General features: G+C 44.6%; 1 protein-coding gene across 2 annotated transcripts in view; it reads right to left on the bottom strand.

Annotated features, from left to right (window-relative positions):
- MYH10 (myosin heavy chain 10) overlaps positions 1-19777 on the bottom strand; it is a 321458-nt gene that overhangs the window by 97210 nt on the left and 204471 nt on the right. For both annotated transcript variants that reach the window (XM_063961060.1, XM_063961061.1), the window contains 4 exons: positions 18476-18539; positions 12624-12722; positions 12252-12395; positions 11688-11783 (listed from right to left, as the gene is read on the bottom strand). In XM_063961060.1, coding sequence (XP_063817130.1) covers positions 11688-11783; positions 12252-12395; positions 12624-12722; positions 18476-18539 — 403 coding nt within the window. The remainder of the gene's footprint in view (positions 1-11687; positions 11784-12251; positions 12396-12623; positions 12723-18475; positions 18540-19777) is intronic.

Below are 19777 nucleotides of genomic sequence, written 5' to 3'. Positions count from 1 at the left end.
TGAATAACTTCCATCTTTCTATCTGATGGATCCTTAAGTGCGGCCGTCTCAGGAGAGGGTAACGCCACTTGTTTGGATAAGCGTGTGAGCGCCTTGTCCACCTTAGGGGGTGTTTCCCAGCGCGCCCTAACCTCTGGCGGGAAAGGGTATAATGCCAATAACTTTTTTGAAATTATCAACTTTTTATCAGGAGCAACCCACGCTTCATCACACACGTCATTTAATTCTTCTGATTCAGGAAAAACTGTTTGTAGTTTTTTCACACCATACATAATACCCTGTTTTACGGTATCTGTAGTATCAGCTAAATGTAACGTCTCCTTCATTGCCAAAATCATATAACGTGTGGCCCTACTGGAAAATACGTTTGAATTTCTACCGTCGTCACTGGAATCAGTGCCCGTGTCTGGGTCTGTGTCGACCGACTGAGGCAAAGGGCGTTTTACAGCCCCTGACGGTGTTTGAGGCGCCTGGACAGGCATTAATTGATTGTCCGGCCGCCTCATGTCCTCAACTGACTGTTTAAGGGAAGATAAACCATCACGTAATTCCACAAATAAAGGCATCCATTCTGGTGTCGACCCCCTGGGGGGTGACATCTGCATATTTGGCAATTGCTCCGCCTCCACACCAATATCGTCCTCATACATGTCGACACCACGTACCGACACACACCGCAAACTCACAGGGAATGCTCTAATGAAGACAGGACCCACTAGCCCTTTTGGGGAGACAGAGGGAGAGTCTGCCAGCACACACCACAAAGCGCTATATATACAAGGGATATCCTTATATTAAGTGCTCCCTTATAGCTGCTTTAATATATATATATATAGCCATTAATGTGCCCCCCCTCTCTGTTTTACCCTGTTTCTGTAGTGCAGTGCAGGGGAGAGACCTGGGAGCCGTTCTGACCAGCGGAGCTGTGACAGAAAATGGCGCCGTGTGCTGAGGAGATAGGCCCCGCCCCTTTTTCGGCGGGTTCTTCTCCCGCTATTTTTCCAGTCAGGCAGGGGTTAAATATCTCCATATAGCCCCTATGGGCTATATGTGAGGTATTTTTAGCCTTGTATAAGGTTTATATTTGCCTCTCAGAGCGCCCCCCCCCAGCGCTCTGCACCCTCAGTGACTGCCCAGTGAAGTGTGCTGAGAGGAAAATGGCGCACAGCTGCAGTGCTGTGCGCTACCTTATGAAGACTGAGGAGTCTTCAGCCGCCGGTTTCCGGACCTCTTCACGCTTCAGCATCTGCAAGGGGGTCGGCGGCGCGGCTCCGGGACCGGACTCCACGGCTGGGCCTGTGTTCGATCCCTCTGGAGCTAATGGTGTCCAGTAGCCAAGCAGCAAATCCACTCTGCATGCAGGTGAGTTTACTACTTTCCCCCTAAGTCCCACGTTGCAGTGATCCTGTTGCCAGCAGGACTCACTGTAAAGAAAAAAACCTAAACTAAACTTTCTCTAAGCAGCTCTTTAGGAGAGCCACCTAGATTGCACCCTTCTCGTTCGGGCACAAAATCTAACTGGAGTCTGGAGGAGGGTCATAGGGGGAGGAGCCAGTGCACACCACCTGACCTAGTAAAGCTTTACTTTTTTGTGCCCTGTCTCCTGCGGAGCCGCTATTCCCCATGGTCCTTTCAGGAACCCCATGGTCCTTTCAGGAACCCCAGCATCCACTTAGGACGATAGAGAAAAATCATGAAAAACCATGTGTCAACCTTTTTTTTGGTGTCAACCATTTGCATGTTGACCTTTTAACCCTGTCAATCTTAGCCACTGTCGACCAATTACTTCTCAACCTTTTGACCCTGTTGACAGTTGTAGTGTCGAGCTATCATCCGGTTACTATTTCCATGCATACCAGATTAGTCAATTATATATGGTAAAACAGCTGAGAGAAAATAGTTCTATGCATTGTCAGATGTGTTTTCTTATAGTTAAAAAGACAAAAAGACAATGGACCCAGTAGTAATTTACATTTGATAGCCACACAAAACTAGACATGAAAGTGGTGCACAGGGCAAAAAGTGCTGCAACCTATAGTAACCAGATGTCAGCCTCGTGTTCTTACCCGTAGTAGAAAGTGACCCATGCTGACTGCTCACTGTGGGCTTATAGCAACTAATGGAACACCATTATCTCTGCGCCATTAGACATAATTGTGCCCGATGGTTTCACATAAGCTTGGGTTTTCAATGTCCCCTTCAAGGTGCACAGCGGGATCTGTCTGTTCAACTAGTTGGGAACTACAAATCCCTCAGTTAGGTCTGGCGGACAGGGCATGCTATACCTGTCTGCTTAATTCATGTCCTACAAGCGGTGCCATTGTTTGCGTGTTAATGCTATCTTGGAATACATATAGCTAAGAAAACCTACTGTATCTAAATCAAATGACTTGCTAAAAAAAAGTAAGCCTGAGAGCAAATCAGGCATATTCTCTAGTTACAACAAACAAAATAAAGCACAGCTGAAAGTAGCCGATATATTAAAAGATCAGAAAGTTCTGTCTTCAGAGTTTGTAGCGTGCTTGGAAAAATCAGTCTCTGGGGGGAATCTTGCATAGCGCAGGACTGAAGTAACCAATATTAAATTACTGTCTTTTCAGCAGGAATGAGAAAGAAAAAAAGAATATAAAGAGAGAAGTTAATGCCACCCATTTAACACTGAAAAGGCAATCATATGCAGAGAACAGGCAGACCCAGGACAGGAGATGGAGTGCGGCTGCCATTTTCATCACATTTCAGAAGAAGTAGTAACTTATCACATACATTTTAAACAATGTGTGTAACAGCAACATTTGGCTGCAGGCAATTTCTGTGCTGCTCCTATCCCCCAATTATGGCAGTGTGAAGAGGGAGACAAAGTGTGTGTAAGGGGTGTGCGTGCGTGTGTGTAAGGGGTGTGCGTGTGTGTGTGTAAGGGGTGTGTGTGTGTGTAAGGGGTGTGCGTGTGTGTAAGGGGTGTGTGTGTGTGTGTAAGGGGTGTGTGTGTGTGTGTGTGTGTAAGGGGTGTGCGTGTGTGTAAGGGGTGTGCGTGTGTGTGTAAGGGGTGTGCGTGTGTGTGTAAGGGGTGTGCGTGTGTGTGTAAGGGGTGTGCGTGTGTGTAAGGGGTAGGGGTGTGCGTGTGCGTGTGCGTGTGTGTGTGTGTGTGTGTGTGTGTGTGTGTGTAAGGGGTGTGCGTGTGTGTGTGTAAGGGGTGTGTGTGTAAGGGGGCTGATTTGAATCAGCAACAACACATTAATAAACGGTTTGATATGTTTTTGGGGGGAAAAATCTGGCTAAAGAGAGGCTTGTTATAAAAAGATCTGGCTACACTGTGGAAAACAATAGGTTAGAGAACGCAGAATATTTTCTCTCTCTCCTTGGCTCAGTCAGTTCTCTTGGGGCCTGGCTGTAGATTATTGGCCTATGATCTGTTCTCCACAGCCCGGTCCCAAGGAAAATAAACACTTAGAACATACGATGTATAATTCAACCTCCACCGCACGCTCGCTGCCGCCTTCTGGAGTCTGATTAGACGCAAATTATAGGCAGGGAGAGGCCACTGATCGTAGGCTGCTCCTGGTGGATGGTATGCACTATGGCTAATGAATTCCTTACACAGTTGGTGACATTGCTGGGGTGCAGTAAGATTATGGGGTAGGTAACATTCAGTACAGAGATCAGACTATTATAATTAGACAATTAAGGGCAAAAAGGGTGCATTTATTTATTGCAAGCTAAAACTGTAACGCAGTAAAAGCCTCTTCTAATCAGGCACTATATGAGAAACAGCTCATATAGTACCTTATAGTGACTATACAAAGTGTAGCTGCTGGCCAGCTATTGCCCAGCAGCTACAGTAGGTGGTCTGCACAATAAAAAGAGATTTTCATGTAAAGCAGATAATAGAGCTACACAGTGCTATTAAGACTGCTTAAAATCAACATAATACCCAGATATAACAGATGAATAATATGATACAGACAGATATATACCATATAGACCAATGAAATGGCAAAATAGAAATAGGAGACACTGGGGTCTAATCAATAACTGTCGGAAAGACGGCAGCTTCCGACAGAAATAGGTCGGAAGGGGTTCTGACCTATTCAATAGGGGCTGATTTTTTCCGACAAGTCGGGAATTCCCGACTTGTCGGAAAACACGTGGATCGGCGGAATAGACGCCGATCCACGTGCTTCTGTCGGAAATGGGGCCAAATCCGACAGGTTTTGGCCCCCTTTCCGACAAACTCACTCCGACTTGAAAACAAGTCGGATTGAGGTGAGGAGAGGAGCGGTGCTGCGAGCGGCTGGGGAGCGGAGATCGGCGGCCAGCGGGGGGTGCTGGCTGAGGGGGACATGTCTGCGGCGGCGGGGAGAGGCACGGCCAGGCACCTCTCTCCCTGCAGTGCCTCCCTCCGCCGCAGACATGTTCCCCCGCTGCAAGCCCCTCCCGCCGGCCGCCAATCTCTGCTCCCCCCGCAGCACCTCTCTTCCTGCAGCGCCTCCCCCCGCCGCTCCACAGATGTTCCCGCAGCCAGCCCCTCCCGCTCACGGCCGCCGATCTCTGCTCCCCTGGCCGCTGCTGTCAGTGCATCCGCAGCCGCTGACAGCAGCGGCCTCACAGGACCCTGTGTACGGCCAAATCCGACAGTCGGATTTGGCCGTCCATTGAATAGGGGTTGTCGGATCCATTCCGACAACTGCATGTCGGAATGGATCCAACTCTTATTGAATATACCCCATATACTAGAAAATACAGTTTTATATTGATCCGTCTTGTTAGCACATTAGCTCTATTGTCAGTTATCAAACAATGGATCTGCCGCCAGAATTTTCTGATTCACAAGTACTAACAAAGAATATGTCAGAAAAGGTACTTATTAAATACCTTTCTCAGCAGCTGTAAGTTAGGGATGCGGTTAGCATCCCGGCGTACACATATGGTGGGTTATGTTTCACCCCTAGGAGGCAGGGCATTGTCTTTCTGCAGTAGGAAGACACAGATGGTGGATGTACCAAAGAAAATCTGAATGGGAGAGAAGTATGTAACAGCCATTTGAAGTCTCATCCTCACAAAATGTAGGAACATTGGTCTCCTGAAGATCGCTGACACATAAAGGAAAAAGAACCCTGATTCTAATGCACCATTTGCCCAGACAAAAACTGAACCACACACTCCACAGAACTGTCACACTAGAATGCCTGGCAATACAGATATTTATCTAACAAAGACAAATGGAGAACACAAAACATGCACCAAGCACCACAAAGTAATTAACAGGGAGGGAACACAGTGTTCCCCAGCTCGACACAGAGGTATAGACTGCCCTATTTGAGAAAAGTGGTAGGCTCTACGATCCTGCACCGCCCAAGCAGCACTCACAGCCAGAGAAGATTGATCTTTGATGGAACCCGGCACAGGCTCGCCCAAGGACACATAAACCTGCCTGATGGTATATCTAATCCACGAACAATGGACTGCAAGCCAGCCCCGCTTGTGTGCATCAAACAAAACTATCAGTATTACTGAAAAAGTAGAGCAATACACATAAATACACAACACACAGACAATATAAAGTAGATGGAGAGAGTAATCAGCATCCGAAAAACCACATTCTCTTGGTTGAGATAGAGACCACTGTGTTTAATCTTTGAGGTCTCTGCTGTTAATATTTCATCAAGACACCTTGGTCTAGGGTCTCTAGACCAACTTGCAAGAAAGTAGTAAGGAGGCAAGTTGAACTGAGAAGCAGAGATGCCCCACTTGTTTGCACCAACAAATATATGCCTAAAGGCAGATTGACGCTTTAGTTCGCTTACGAATCCTGATCATGGTCCGCCTGTAAGAATCCTCGTGATCGCAAAACCTGGGCCTCAAATACCACACTGTTAAAGCCAAGTGTGGCAATCTAAGAGAAAAAATGGCCGTTGAGTGAGCAGGTGGTCTCTGAGAATTAGCTTCCAAAGAGGATCCAGCACCATGGTCAACAGTTAAGCATACCATGCCCTTCTGGGCCAATCTGTTGCAACAAGAACCACCTTGTTCCGCCTGATGCACTGGAAAACCCATGGAAACAAAGATCAGTGTTAATAAGTACCCCTGAAAAGACCAATGGGGCTGTTATAGCATCCACTCAGGCTATTTGAGCATCCATGGACCTCGTTCTATAACAAGAAAGCTTCTTGTTCAACCTGGAGGCTATCAGGTCAATGTCCAGAGAGCCCCAAAATTCTACAATCAAATTAAACATTCACTGATGGAGATCCCACTCTCCCAGGTGAACCATTTGAAAACTCAAAAAGTCAATGTCACAATTGTACTTAAATGAAAATAGACAAACTGACTGGAAAGAAAAACACTTCATGATGCGAAGGGTCTACAATATGGAATGATGACTCCTAGTTCTGACCTGCACATCGATATATGCCACGGCCAGGGCATAGTCCAAATGCACTCAGAAAGGATGGTTTAACAGTAACCCTTGAGCCTTAGTCAGAAAATTGAAGACTGTCCTCAATTCCAGAATATTAATAGGGAGCGAAGATTACTTCCTGGACCAAATGCCCTGGAACATAAGTCCCATGGTAACATCTCCCCAGTCTGATAGGCTGGCATCTATCAAGACTAGGGTCCAGTCCCAGACTGAGAACTAGTACTCCTAGAAGATGAGGCTTGTGAAGCCACCATAGCTGAGACTGACCTGTTTGAAGGGACAACTGGACTGCCTGACCAATATTGGATCCAACCTGAAGCAATGTAACAGGATCTGGTGTTGGAGAGGTTGAAATGAAAGAGCAATGGGACAGCTTTGAAAGTGTTCCCCATATAACACAAAAGATGAACAAAGCTTGTGTACTCACAGAAAGTAATGATGGGGTCTGCAAAGTACTCATACTATGTTTCAAGAGCATTGTCATTAAAGAAATTTGTTAATTAGTTACCTGGCTCTGAAACAGAAGGTCCTACCAAAGGGGAAATCATAAGTTTTATTGACAGGTAAATATGCTTACCATGGCCACCTGTGTCTATTCAGGGAGATAAACTTCTGCACCAGTTCCAGCCTTGCTCAAGTTGACAGGACCAACAATAATTTGGTCTAGTGTAGAATCCAGTCACAGCACTCCAGTAACTAGGGGTGGTCTTCAGTTTGCCAGCTGTCGGGATCCCGGCGCACAGTATACCGGCGCCGGAATCCCTACAGCCGGCATACCGACACTTTCTCCCTCTTGGGGGTCCATGACCACCCTGGAGGGAGAATACTGTGCCCGCAAGCGGCTCATTTGCGCTCGCCACACTGTCTGTATGCCAGCGGTCGGGATTCCGGCACCGGTATGCTGGTCGCCGGGAGCCCGGCCGCCGGCATACCCTACTACACCCAGTAACTAGTAATACTGATGACAGTGGAGTCACACATTTTCAGTGATTATATGAACTTCCAATGCCTCATGGAGTGGCTAACAACCACCGTAAATCCATACTGAACCACTACACAATAAGTAGAGGATCTCTTCGCTAAATGAACAGAATTAAGAGCCTGCTTAGACAACACGACAAAGCTGCTGCAGTTCATTATGCTTGTCCCCTTTCCAGGACTTGTTCAAACAGAAGATCACCGGTGCCACACAAGCAGTTGCAAAGGCTGGTCTGCGTGCCAAACATGAGATGGTAGATCGGATCCTTAGATGACCTTCAGATCTCTTGACATTTGGGGTGGGGGGTGGTCTCTTAAGGATGACACAAACGAAAAATAGGATTTTAATTACCTACCGGTAAATCCTTTTCTCGCAGTCCATAAGGGATATTGGGGAAACTTAGTATGATGAGGTATATAAGGGGTCCAAAGGAGCCAGTGCACTTTAAATTTCTTCACTGGGTGTGCTGGCTCCTCCCCTCTATGACACCTCCGACAGGCAGTTATAGGTTAACACTGCCCGAAGGAGAAAGGACATACTTGAGAGAAGAAACATAACAATGAATGGTGAGATTTACACACCAGCAACATAAAACGACCAGCAACGGCTGGTAACAAAACACCAACAGCTGAACAGGCAACCATAGAAAAGATAACTTGCAGAAAAGTCAACGCACTGAGGCGGGCACCCAATATTCCTTATGGACAACGAGAAAAGGATTTAACGGTAGGTAATTAAAATCCTATTTTCTCTAGCATCCATAAGGGATATTTGGGAGACTTAGTACGATGGGGACATCCCAATGCTTCCAGAACGTGCGAAGACTGCTGTAGCACTGCCTGACCAAACTGGGTATCCTCTTTGGCCAGGGTATCAAACCTGTAGACCTTCACAAAAGTGTTCTTCCCCGACCAGGTAGCAGCTCGGCATAGTTGCAAGGACGAGACTCCATGGGCAGCGCCCGGGAAGACACCACCAATCTTGTACAGTGGGCTTTCAGAGACTGTGGAACAGGTAAGGCCGCAGACACATAGGCCTGTTGGACAGTAAGCCTAAGCCAACGAGTAATAGACTGCTTTGAAGCAGGGCAACCCTTTTTCTGTGCATCATAGAGCACGAACAAAGAATCAGTCTTTCTGATCCGTGCCGTTCTTTTGATCTTCAAGGCTCGCATCGCATCCAATGCCTCCAGAGGAGTAAAAGTGCCTGAACCTGACGGAACCACAATAGGTTGATTCAAGTGGAACGCAGAGACGACCTTTGGCAGGAACTGCTGCCTAGTCCTGAGCTCCGCACTGTCCTTTTAAAAGACAAAGTAGGGACTTTTACACGATAAGGCCTCCAATTCTGAGACACGCCTAGCAAAAGCCAGGGCCAGTAACATCACTGTCTTCCATGTGAGGTACTTTTCTTCTACAGTCAGAGGTTCAAACCAGGAGTGCCAACACTACATCCAAATCCCAGGGTGCGGCACAAAAGGAGGTTGTATGTGAAGTACCCCTTGCAAGAAGGTCTGAACTTATGGCAACACTGCCAATTTCTTCTGTAAGAGAAGATGGAGAGAGCTAAAATGTGAACCTTAATAGAACCCAGACTTTAGCCCTTATCCACACCAGCCTGCAGAAAACGGAAAAAATGTCCCAAGTGGAACTCCGCAGGGCCGTAGAAATTCCAACACTACATCCAAATCCCAGGGTGCGGCACAAAAGGAGGTTGTATGTGAAGTACCCCTTGCAAGAAGGTCTGAACTTATGGCAACACTGCCAATTTCTTCTGGAAGAGAAGATGGAGAGAGCTAAAATGTGGACCTTAATAGAACCCAGACTTTAGCCCTTATCCACACCAGCCTGCAGAAAACGGAGAAAATGTCCCAAGTGGAACTCCGTCTTGCAGATACCTGCGGTCCCCGCACCAAGAGGCATAGCTTCTCCACATATGATGATAGTGTTTTGACGTCACAGACTTCCTGGCCTGCACCATGGTAGCTGGAAAGGCCCTTGTGAGCTAGGATGTTCCGCTCAACCTCCACGCCGTCAAACGAAGTCGCCGTAAATCCGGGTAGATGAATGGTCCTTGTTGAAGAAGATCTCTTCTTATTGGTAGAGGCCAAGGGTCTTCGACGGACATGTCCAGAAGATCCGTGTACCAAGCCCTCCGAGGCCAATCCGAGGCAATCAGAATTACGCTGTGACGCAGCGTCCTCTAGAGGGAGTTTTAACACATCCCGTTTAGCCAGAATGAGGGGTTCAATACCCTGAGCAGAAGTGTAATCACCACTAATGGGCTCCAAGTCCTCGCCATCCTCCTGTATATCCTCATCTGAGAGAGTATGGCAGGTAAACCATGCTTTTGTGGTCCTGAGTTAAGGGGGGGGGGGGGGGGGCTGTATAACATCTAGGACTGCAACAGCCTGCTATAGTACCCGAGTCTTTTGAGCATTAGCAGTGAGTTGACATATCAGACTTCATAGTTTTAATGGCACCTAGCCAGGAAGGCTCTTGACCCTATCCCCCAGCCCCTTTCACTGAATTGTGAAGATTGGCTGCATTGCTCAAATGATACAGAATCAGATGATAACGGAGAGAATCTGGTGTGGCATACACTGCATAGTTTGGGTTTACTCATGTTTACAGTAAAGCACAATTACATACACACAGACAAGTGATAACTTAGCAAGCCTGCCCTTACTGTATGTGAGAGGGAAATAGAGAGAGAAGACAAGCATACCCCAGCTACACAGCCCCAATGAGACTGTAATATGATTACTGTCCTTTATAGGACACAGATTGTGTACAATAGGGGCTCTCTCCCCCTATGCTACACCCTGTACCAATTTTTCATCGATTTCAGAGTGTCAGGAGGAGCTGTGTGTGCCTGCTGCTGCTGTAAGCAGAGAAAGGCGCCAAAATACCGCTGGTCCCGTTCTGAGGTAGCTCCGCTCCCCCAATGGCGTCGGAGCTAGTGTTTTTTATACTGGCAATGTCTCCCAAATAGCTTAAAAACATCACACAAGTGCAAGTTTAAGCCACCGCTAGCCAGTGTACACAGGGGGCTATAGCGGGTCCCCCCCAGGAGGGTCCCGTATGCCTCCCCTACGTGTCAGCCGCACCTTGAACCGGTTTGTACTCACCACTGTCGTCACCTTCAAGCTAATGTTAGGGGGGGGTGGCGTGCTGCGATTGCGCCAGCTAAGGCGCAGTGCCCCGCTGTACAAACAACCTCTCAGGACGGTGGTCCTGCAGCGGGGAAGCGGCTCTGACACCTCGCAAGGCCGTTGACCGCGACCCCCAACTCCCACGGTGCAGGTATGCTGTTGCCCAAACATCATACCGAAAATAATAAAGATTGAAAAGAAACTGATGAAACCTCTCTGGAGCTGCAGAGATGTGCATCCTCACCTGAGGGCACTTTTTCTAAACTGCCTGTGGGAGGCGGCATAGAGGGGATGAGCCAACAAACCCCATGAAGAAATTTAAAGTGCACCGGCTCCTTTGGATCCTGTCTATACCCAATCGTACTAAGTTTCCCCAATATCCCTTATGGATGCTACAGAAATGAGAATTTTCTTTCCTCTGAACAGCAAAGAAATTGGGAGTGTCTGCTGCTGCTGCTGGAGAGAGTTCCCACAGGGTCAAATTGCCTTGGTAGACTAAAAGGGCATTTAAACCACTGACGGATGCAAAAGCATTCATCACTGTGCCCTTCCCAGGACATTAACTGAAAAAACTAGTCTGTATGCAAGAACTGGGCAACTAGACCAGTTTCTAAAAAGGAAGCTATAAATGTTTTGTATAGAAAGCACCACCATACACCAAGAGAATTAGAACTTCCATGTCTTGCTTTAGAGGACAATCTTTTCCCTCAATAAATGATCAAAAAAATTAAAATTTAAGCAAGGACAGAAGGTTACATGCCCATCTCCCTCTGTTGGGTACTGGTAGAAATATAGATTAATGAGGAGCAGAGGAGAAGGGGTAGGTGAAATCAGTTCTTTGTCTCCTAGATATGAACATACCAATGACAAATACTTACTGAATATCTTCAGTTATTTAGTATATGTGTCTCTGCTTTATATTCTCTGGTTAAGCTTCCCTTATGCAAAGGGGACAGATTCAGTATATTATATAAGTTGTACAATAAAGGTATGCACTGCAATAGTAGCTTTGGGAGAAGAATGTAACGGAGGTTGTAAGTGATCACAACAGCTTATTATATAATAATGTCCTGAACTCCAGCTGTACATATATTACTCCATTTATCTCTCTTTGGAACGTTGATGTCAGAATGACCCACCTGTATTCTCTGGCATGGATGCCTGGTCTGTGTTCCTTTCCTTCTTGAAACTAATGTTTCCAAACTGAAGAACTGCAGACACAACTTTCAGCATGGCTATGGGAACAACAGAGGAGATGAAAAGTAGAAGCATGACTATGTATTACCATATATGGCATTAAGGAGATAGAAACAGTCAGTAAGATGAGGAACAATACAATTTGCTACCTAGGTAGGTTATTGTTCAGAGAAAGAAAGAAAAAGAAAGAAAGAAAGAAAGAAAGAAAGAAAGAAAGAAAGAAAGAAAGAAAGAAAGAAAGAAAGAAAGAAAGAAAGAAAGAAAGAAAGAAAGAAAGAAAGAAAGAAAGAAAGAAAGAAAAAAAGAGTGCTTACTCTATAATAACAAAGTAGCAGGACAGTTGCTTATGGCCCCAATCTGGCAGCCAACAATTTATATAGTTATACTTTTTAGGGACTTTATGGGTTTAGTTGAGGTCCGTACATAATAACATAAAATACATAAGTACACAAAACTCTACATTCCATTCGTTTTTATGTCCCTCTACAGTGATATGTGTTACTCACACAGTATCTCATCATGAGAGAAGCCCATGATGTGCATTGCTTCCATTGTCTCCTGAAAGTTATCTTTGTCCTGTTGCCCTGGTATAGGCACATAGCCATTGGAAACAAATCTGTAGTTGTTGAAGCCTTCCAGCAGCAGATCAGCTGAATTTGGAAAGAAAAAAAAGAATTCTCAATGCCAACCCCACTAAAAATATTACAATGAACAATCTGTGAGTAAACAGTAAAAGTAAAATGCTATAAAGCATGCCTTCCTCCATATGACAGGCAAACTTGCATTACCCACACAAGAAGCATCTCATTCTGTTCTAGGATAATGTAAAAAAACAAACAAAAGCAATGATGGGTGTAGTATATGACTATCTTTCTTACATTTCAGGTGCTCCCCTGACCCAACAAGCAGTTGGTAAAATATGTGAAAGGTCCTTTCATCCTTGGCCTGTCGTATTGCTCTAGACTTTTCAAGCAAATCTGTACAGTGGAGTTAAGGATTTCAAAGAGTTAATAACTAAACGTGCCCCTACACCTAAAGATTTATCTTCCAATCTGTCTGGTTGGAACGAAAATCTGGTAATGGATGGGAGCAAATGACAGTTGATCATTTCAAATGGTGAACTGTCATCTGCTCTCATCCATTACCAGATTTTCGTTCCAACCAGCCAGATTGGAAGATAAATCTTTAGGTGTATGGGCACCTAAATGTGCTAGAAGACAAGAACAGTTTCTCTTATCTAGAAAAAAAAAAGTTTAATAAATGTATGGAAAAGAATATGTGCTATAGGTAGATATGTTTGAGAAATATTAAAGTGTTGCACATTTCAAGATACAATATGTTTGACAAATATTAGACACTAAGTGGATTATTTATGAAGCGTCGTGTTTTAAACCCCGGCACTTCTCATTGTATTTATCCCCAATATTTAAATAGGCCAGTGGTGTAGCCATACATGGGACTTTGGGTCCAAAGGGGCCCACACCGGACATCCTGCACCTATTTTTTCAATACTTACCTCACTGGAGTCCCACGGCAGTGATTCTGACCAGTAGATAAAGCGCATTTCTCTAGGACAATGTCATAGCGGACATTTTCTGGCATTTTGCACATGCGCATTTCCCAGAGACTTGTGCACCACCTACTGTTTAGTCACTGCAGTTGCCTGCTAGAAAGGAGGGGGCCTGGACAGAGACTGCACATGGATCCCCTCCTCCCTTTATAAGACCCTAAAAAGGGCAATGATTTTACTATTAAGACACAGCTACCTGTAGAAAAAAGCAATGCCTATTTAAATATTGGGCATAAACATGATCAGAAGATAAAACCCCTAAATGTAGAATATTATTTCCGAAAGCAATCCAAACAAATAAATATTCAGCAAAATGTAGGGGCTGTTTTAAACATTAATGGCCAAAACCCAACCGTATGTTCTGACAAATGGAAAGGTGAAGCTCTCCAGTATATACAAAAGGCATGATCTTTCAGGAATAGTTCTTCAATGAACCTGCACTTAATCGGTTTCCATAGTTGCATCTTTCTGGATAATAAAACTAAACAATATATTGAGAGGCCATCTGCATGTGAAGTATAACAATCTAACAAACAAAATAAATTAGAGGATATTGGGAACTGCAGGGAAGAAAAAGGTAGAAGGATGGGGTAAGGAAAAAAGAAGGGGTGTCTGCCAAGTAATATAGACAAAACAGTTTTGCACCGCTGCACCCAGTGTACATCAACTTGCATAGCTATGTGCCTTTCTTGGGACTGTATCCATAACATGTGGAATATTGTGCGGTTTAGTTACATTGTGCGCAGTGAGCTTGAAATTCAATTATCCATCAAAGTAAAACGCTGGTGCAAACCAGGGTGCATTGTAAGCATAATGTAGAATGATGATCTAAGACCATTACAAGTTCTAAGCAGGTGCAAAATGCAAGCTTGTAAGCAGAGAGAAAATGGCTACATCGTCTCCACCCATTTTCTACAGAAGTTCAAGGTTTTATCAATTCAAGGGTCAAAAGCTAGTTGCACAGCAGATACTCAATGCTGGAATATTTCCTCCATTGTTGCTAAACAGCAAGCAGGGCCGATGCAAGGTTTCTGGGCAACCTAGGCAAAACTTTAGCCTATCCCCCGCACTGTCAAGTTTTTTTAGACTTATGTTTGGTAATATCCTCAAGTGTATACCAAGAGTTCAATAATGTGTGCAAAAGGATGATGTGAGAGTGGGAAGCTATATCTAAGGAAAAGCTTGTCAAACCTATTCATAATCAACTTTTACATGGTCACATGTTAGGTCGACAGCATACGTCTTCAACCAGCGGCCCTCTAGCTGCTGTGGAACTAAAAATCCCAGCATGCCCTGCCTCAGTTTTAGCATACCTTAGTAGCAAAGCTGTGGCAAGGCATGCTGGGATGTGTAGTTTCACACCAGCTGGAGGGCCACAGGTTGAAGACCCATGGTCTACAGTATAAAACCAACCTGGTCACAGTAGGCCTCTGTGGCAATAAAGTGTATGTGGGCCATAAGACAAACTATAGAAATCACGGAGAGCATCGTGAATTATAGAACGACCTGAAGACAACATGCTGTTTGACAGTCTAATCTTCGCAGTGATCTGACAGAGGCCAGCTGTCTATGCTGGGCTGCCAACATTTTATCCGGTTTGTTTGTTAGTTTGCAATATCTGGAGCTTGTCCAACACAGCAGCTTCTCAAGCTTCCAACACCACAGAGTCTTAACTGATTACTTATCATTGTGAGGGGGACAAATTAAGTTAACCTCATGACAAGTCCTCTGATGCAAACTTATGCTCCTCCACAACAACGCCATCTTACTCCTACAACAATTTATTTTACATGAACTCTACAGTATGTGTGCACAGCATCTCCAAAGAGAATTTTGCAATGCACCTTAGTTATGTGGAGCTTCATAAAAAGCCCTATAGCAGAAAGCCATAGCTCTGAAAATGCAGCCTATTAATTGACAAGGACCCAGTACTTATTTAAAACAGGCATCCTATTATGTGACCAAGTGATCTCCCAGGTTCTTAGCAACTGTATAGGCTACATAGGGATTCAGCAAGCACTGTGTAAAGGTGACAGGTCCATGTAAGAGAAAGAATCAGTAGAAGGACACAGATAATTCAGGAGTAAGTAGCACAGCAGAAAATCGTTCTGTACCACTTACGTTTTGAGAAATATGTGAAGCAATAAACTTGAAACAGAATAGCGCGGTGTTATATCAACAGAAATCCTGTGCCCAGGAATGGAGAAAAAGTGGAGTGTTTTTAATTAACAAAGGCTGAATTTAATCTTAAACTTGGCACTGCTAAGAATCTGAAGAATGATATTTAATTTCCCTACTGTAGAGTTTTTGCTGAGAAATGACACAGGTTAGGTTGAAATACCTTCTTGGTGTCCATATTAATAAGTCTGTGGCACAATGTATAAACATTGAGTCCCAGAGAGATATATGAGATGTGTACATGAGATCCCTGGCTTGCCCAATCCTCCAAGCAGAATCCACCTTTTAGGGTCAAGGGTTCCCACTATTCAGGAAGGTAAAACATTTATCATCTACAGTAACAATAACATGTTATGATGCCTTTGTAGCAATACAGGAGGAATTTACCACATGATTCCGCAGGATGCTCCCCAGACATGATAGCACTGGACATCGCCATGGTCATTTTAAATATCATCAGTCTATTTCCAGTTACTAATATATAATTTCCTTCTTTTCTGGCCCATCGTCACTAAAGAAACTCTACCATACACATGACAAAAGAAATGTATGTTCTCTGTACTATATGGACGCTTTCTCCGGTAGGTGTGCACTGAGAGTCATACAAACTTCAAATTGAAGTGGGTGGGGTATCTTGAGGATATTTCCTCATGCCCAAGGGATAAGGCCATTAGGTTGACCACTATTGGTCAACATGCATTAGGTAGACATGGTCACTATGTCGACATGGAAAAAGGTCGACATGCGTTTGAATTTTTTTTTTACAAAATGTAAAAAAATTGTGAACTTTTTCATACTTTACGATCCACGTGGACTATGACTGGGAACAGTAACCTTTCCCGAAGCATGGCAAGCGAACACGGTGCACTAATTGGGGTCCTCCTTCACTTTACGAGGAAAACTACCCAAAAAAAACCTCATGTCGACCTAATGACTGTCGACCTAGTCACTGTCGACCAATAGTGGTCGACCTAATGCATGTTGACCCTATGACCCATACCCTTGCTCAATGACATCTTGACTTCAGAGGGGTTGAGGTTGTATAACAGATTACACACTTCCTGCCTTCTGAAAACAAGATTACTTTCTGGCATATGCATTGGGTGAGTCCTAACGATCATCAGCTGGGACTGAACACGGGAGATATCCACTCCATCGTTGATGCCCATGATATGCTGTTTTGGGGCCTTGCATAAAGAATGTAGAATAAATGTACTATGAATATATATTTAATCATTAAATGCTAAAGTAATCATAGCCAGGTCCTAGATGGCATCTGAACCTCCTACATTTTATAAACAGCTGGTCATGGTCAACAACTATACATGAATTGGGTAAGTCAACATTTGTTTTACTTTTTAGGGGAGAGCAGTCATACAATAAATGTCCCTGTTCTTTGCGCACTGAATAAAACTTGCCTAAAATTTACTTCACTTTTATATTGGTAATCTTCCAATTGAAAATTGTACTATTCTATTGTGCATGCTTCCTGTATTATTTGTGTTCCATCCCCTCAATCCTTTTGCAGAACTGTTTAACATGTGTTTAATGTGTGTCTGATATTGTAAGAGTCTTGTTGTTTATTGAATTTTCTCCACTTGCCATGGTTATTTCATTTATCAGTACGCCACTGTAGGATATGGGGGATACGGTCATGTGACCGGAGCTCTGGATACCCAAACACAGCATTTTCCTGCACACCTCTATTGGACAATGGAGGTCAATCAGAGTTGATCGTAGCTGTGTTAAATTTAGCACAGCTACGATCGTAAACTCAGACATGCGGGTGGAAGCCCAGCACAGGGTAGCCCGCCCCGCATGTCAGTGCCGGACCCCTCACACAAATACAAAAGCATCGCACAGAGGCGATGGCTTTGTATTTGAGGAGTAACTCCTGGCCAACGCAGCTCCTGCAGCTGGCCGGGAGTTGCTCGCTGCTCCCGCTGGCCGCAGCGGGAGACGTCACGCAGCCGCCGCGGCCCGCCCGCCCCCCAAAGGTCCGGCCACGACTGCGTTGGTCGGACCGCTCCCCCTAAACGGCAGCTTAACGCCGCTGTTCAGCCCCCTCCTGCCTAGCGACCGCCTCTGTCTCTGAGGTGATCGCTAGGAAACGAAAGCTGCCATGCGCCGGCGCATGCGCAGTTCCGACCCGATCACTGCGACAAACTGCAGCGAGCGATCGGGTCGGAATGACCCCCAATGTGCAATGTTGGTGGCCACCAGGTGCCTGCATCCGCGCATTTCTCCAACACCTCATGGCCTCTGTCGCTAACTGAGCTGCCTCGCTAAAACTCTTGACAAAATTGACCAGTTTAAACAAAAAAGTTGCAGGAGAGAATGTTTGAAGAGGTAAATTAACAGAGATGAAAACCTTATTTAGCACCATGGAACACATAATCAAATACATTTTTAAACGAGTGTTTAAAAATGGAACACTCCGTAATCCTTGTTTACTGGCCTGCGTATAAATATAACCGAGCAGAAAATATGCCTGAATGCTAAAGGAACCCAATAATGGTAAGTTATCTGAATCAGGTCCAGAATTCAGCAAGACCATATTTCCGTAGTTTTATCTGGCCACAAGAAGGGTGTTACTAGAGTATTTCCTAAAATAGTAAAATATGACTGAGGAGTTCTGCAAAAATTCATATAATGACTATGATATGCTGAATGCTAGGAATTCAGGCTCGCTGGAATGGACTCCGCATTACAAAGGTTTATAAAATGAACCATGGAGAGGGGGAAAAATTTTTTTTATTTGTGTTTGCACAGATTGCAGAGATTTGAGAGTTTAACCCAATTTGGCAGACGGGTGTTTAAACAAAAGCAGGGAGAACAGGAAATCTGAGTTTATCCTATGCCTAAAAGCTGCCTGGGCTCCCCACTGCTATTTCCTGCATTCCATGGGGCTCACAAGCTGAATACGCAGTGACAGACACAGAACGTGATCACTGTACACACACATATGTAAAGAAAGGATACAGGTCTCTATATTGGCCCCCACAATATAACCAGTCACGTCGAAATTGATACGGATGAACTTGCCCTGGAAAAAGAAGTCAAAAAAGGAAAGGAGAGGTAACATACATTTCTACTGAACAACAACTTCTAAATGCAGAATGTACTTTAAAAATGTCACTCCAATAATATTGGTCATTAGTATCCAAAGCTAACCTCTGTTACCTAATATAACAGAAATGCCTAGCTGCTTACTGCTCCCTACCACATCTTCTGGTTGTCTGCAAGCTGATGCCATATCCTGCTCAAATAATAACACACAATAATGTTCCTTCACATTCCCCAATCAGCTGACAATGAAAGCTGCAACAGGCCATAAAGTAACAGAATGCCTCTGGTGAAGGAAGGATAAAGTGACTCCATCTTTTAAATACTGGATCTAGCTACTGTACCATGTAGTATGTGTCACATGATGGCAGTGTAACGTGTGTGAGATGTGGGTAGAACAATGGAATCCATGCTCAGCTCCAGGTGTTACCTGTGGATACAATGTAATGTGACTGTAGAAAGCCATATCAGATAAAGCTTGGCTAATAGGAAGAAGGAAAGTGCTGCAAGCCAGTATGCAGGGTGTGAGGGGAATCCGTATATATTTTTACTATTTTTATCCTTATACAGATGTGCTGCCATACACCTTGCCGCAAGACACCTGGTACGAGTGAGCTGCACCAAGTGGTCTCTTATTCACACCGCAGACACAGCGAAGCAAGACTTAATCTGTACCAGAGATACTGGGCTGCAACTTTTACCGCACAGGATTTCATTAAATATGTACATAGTCGCAGATGAAGCACAATGGAATTTGGCGTGAAAATAAAAAGCAGCTCCCAAGCCATGAGAGCACTTTGGTTACATATTCAAACTCCTTAACACACAAGGATGCTTATCAAATTAGTCAGAGAAGTCTTGGTAAGCAATTGTGTAGTATCAGATTTATAGATTTATTCATTTGTGCGACTAAAGCGCTCCACACACGTATATGACATGACGGTCCGTCATGTCATATAACATTTCCTCCAACCTCCCGGCAGCCTCCCCGTTGGCAGGATAATATTAGATATATCGTATGCATTTTTTTTTGCATACGATGTATCTTTTACTTTCCCATCCATGTACTGCGGGATCCGACATATAACGAGTGCAGCACTCATGATATGTCGGATCTAGGGGGATCCGATCCGATACGCATCGGATCGGGGGAAAAGCACACCAAAAATGCCCGATTTCACCCAATATATCGGTCCGAATGCCCAAATTGGGCTGAAA

The sequence above is a fragment of the Pseudophryne corroboree genome, chromosome 3 (genome assembly GCF_028390025.1).
Source record: "Pseudophryne corroboree isolate aPseCor3 chromosome 3, aPseCor3.hap2, whole genome shotgun sequence".
NCBI classification, from domain to species: domain Eukaryota; kingdom Metazoa; phylum Chordata; class Amphibia; order Anura; family Myobatrachidae; genus Pseudophryne; species Pseudophryne corroboree.
This window is presented reverse-complemented; position numbering and strand designations above follow the sequence as displayed.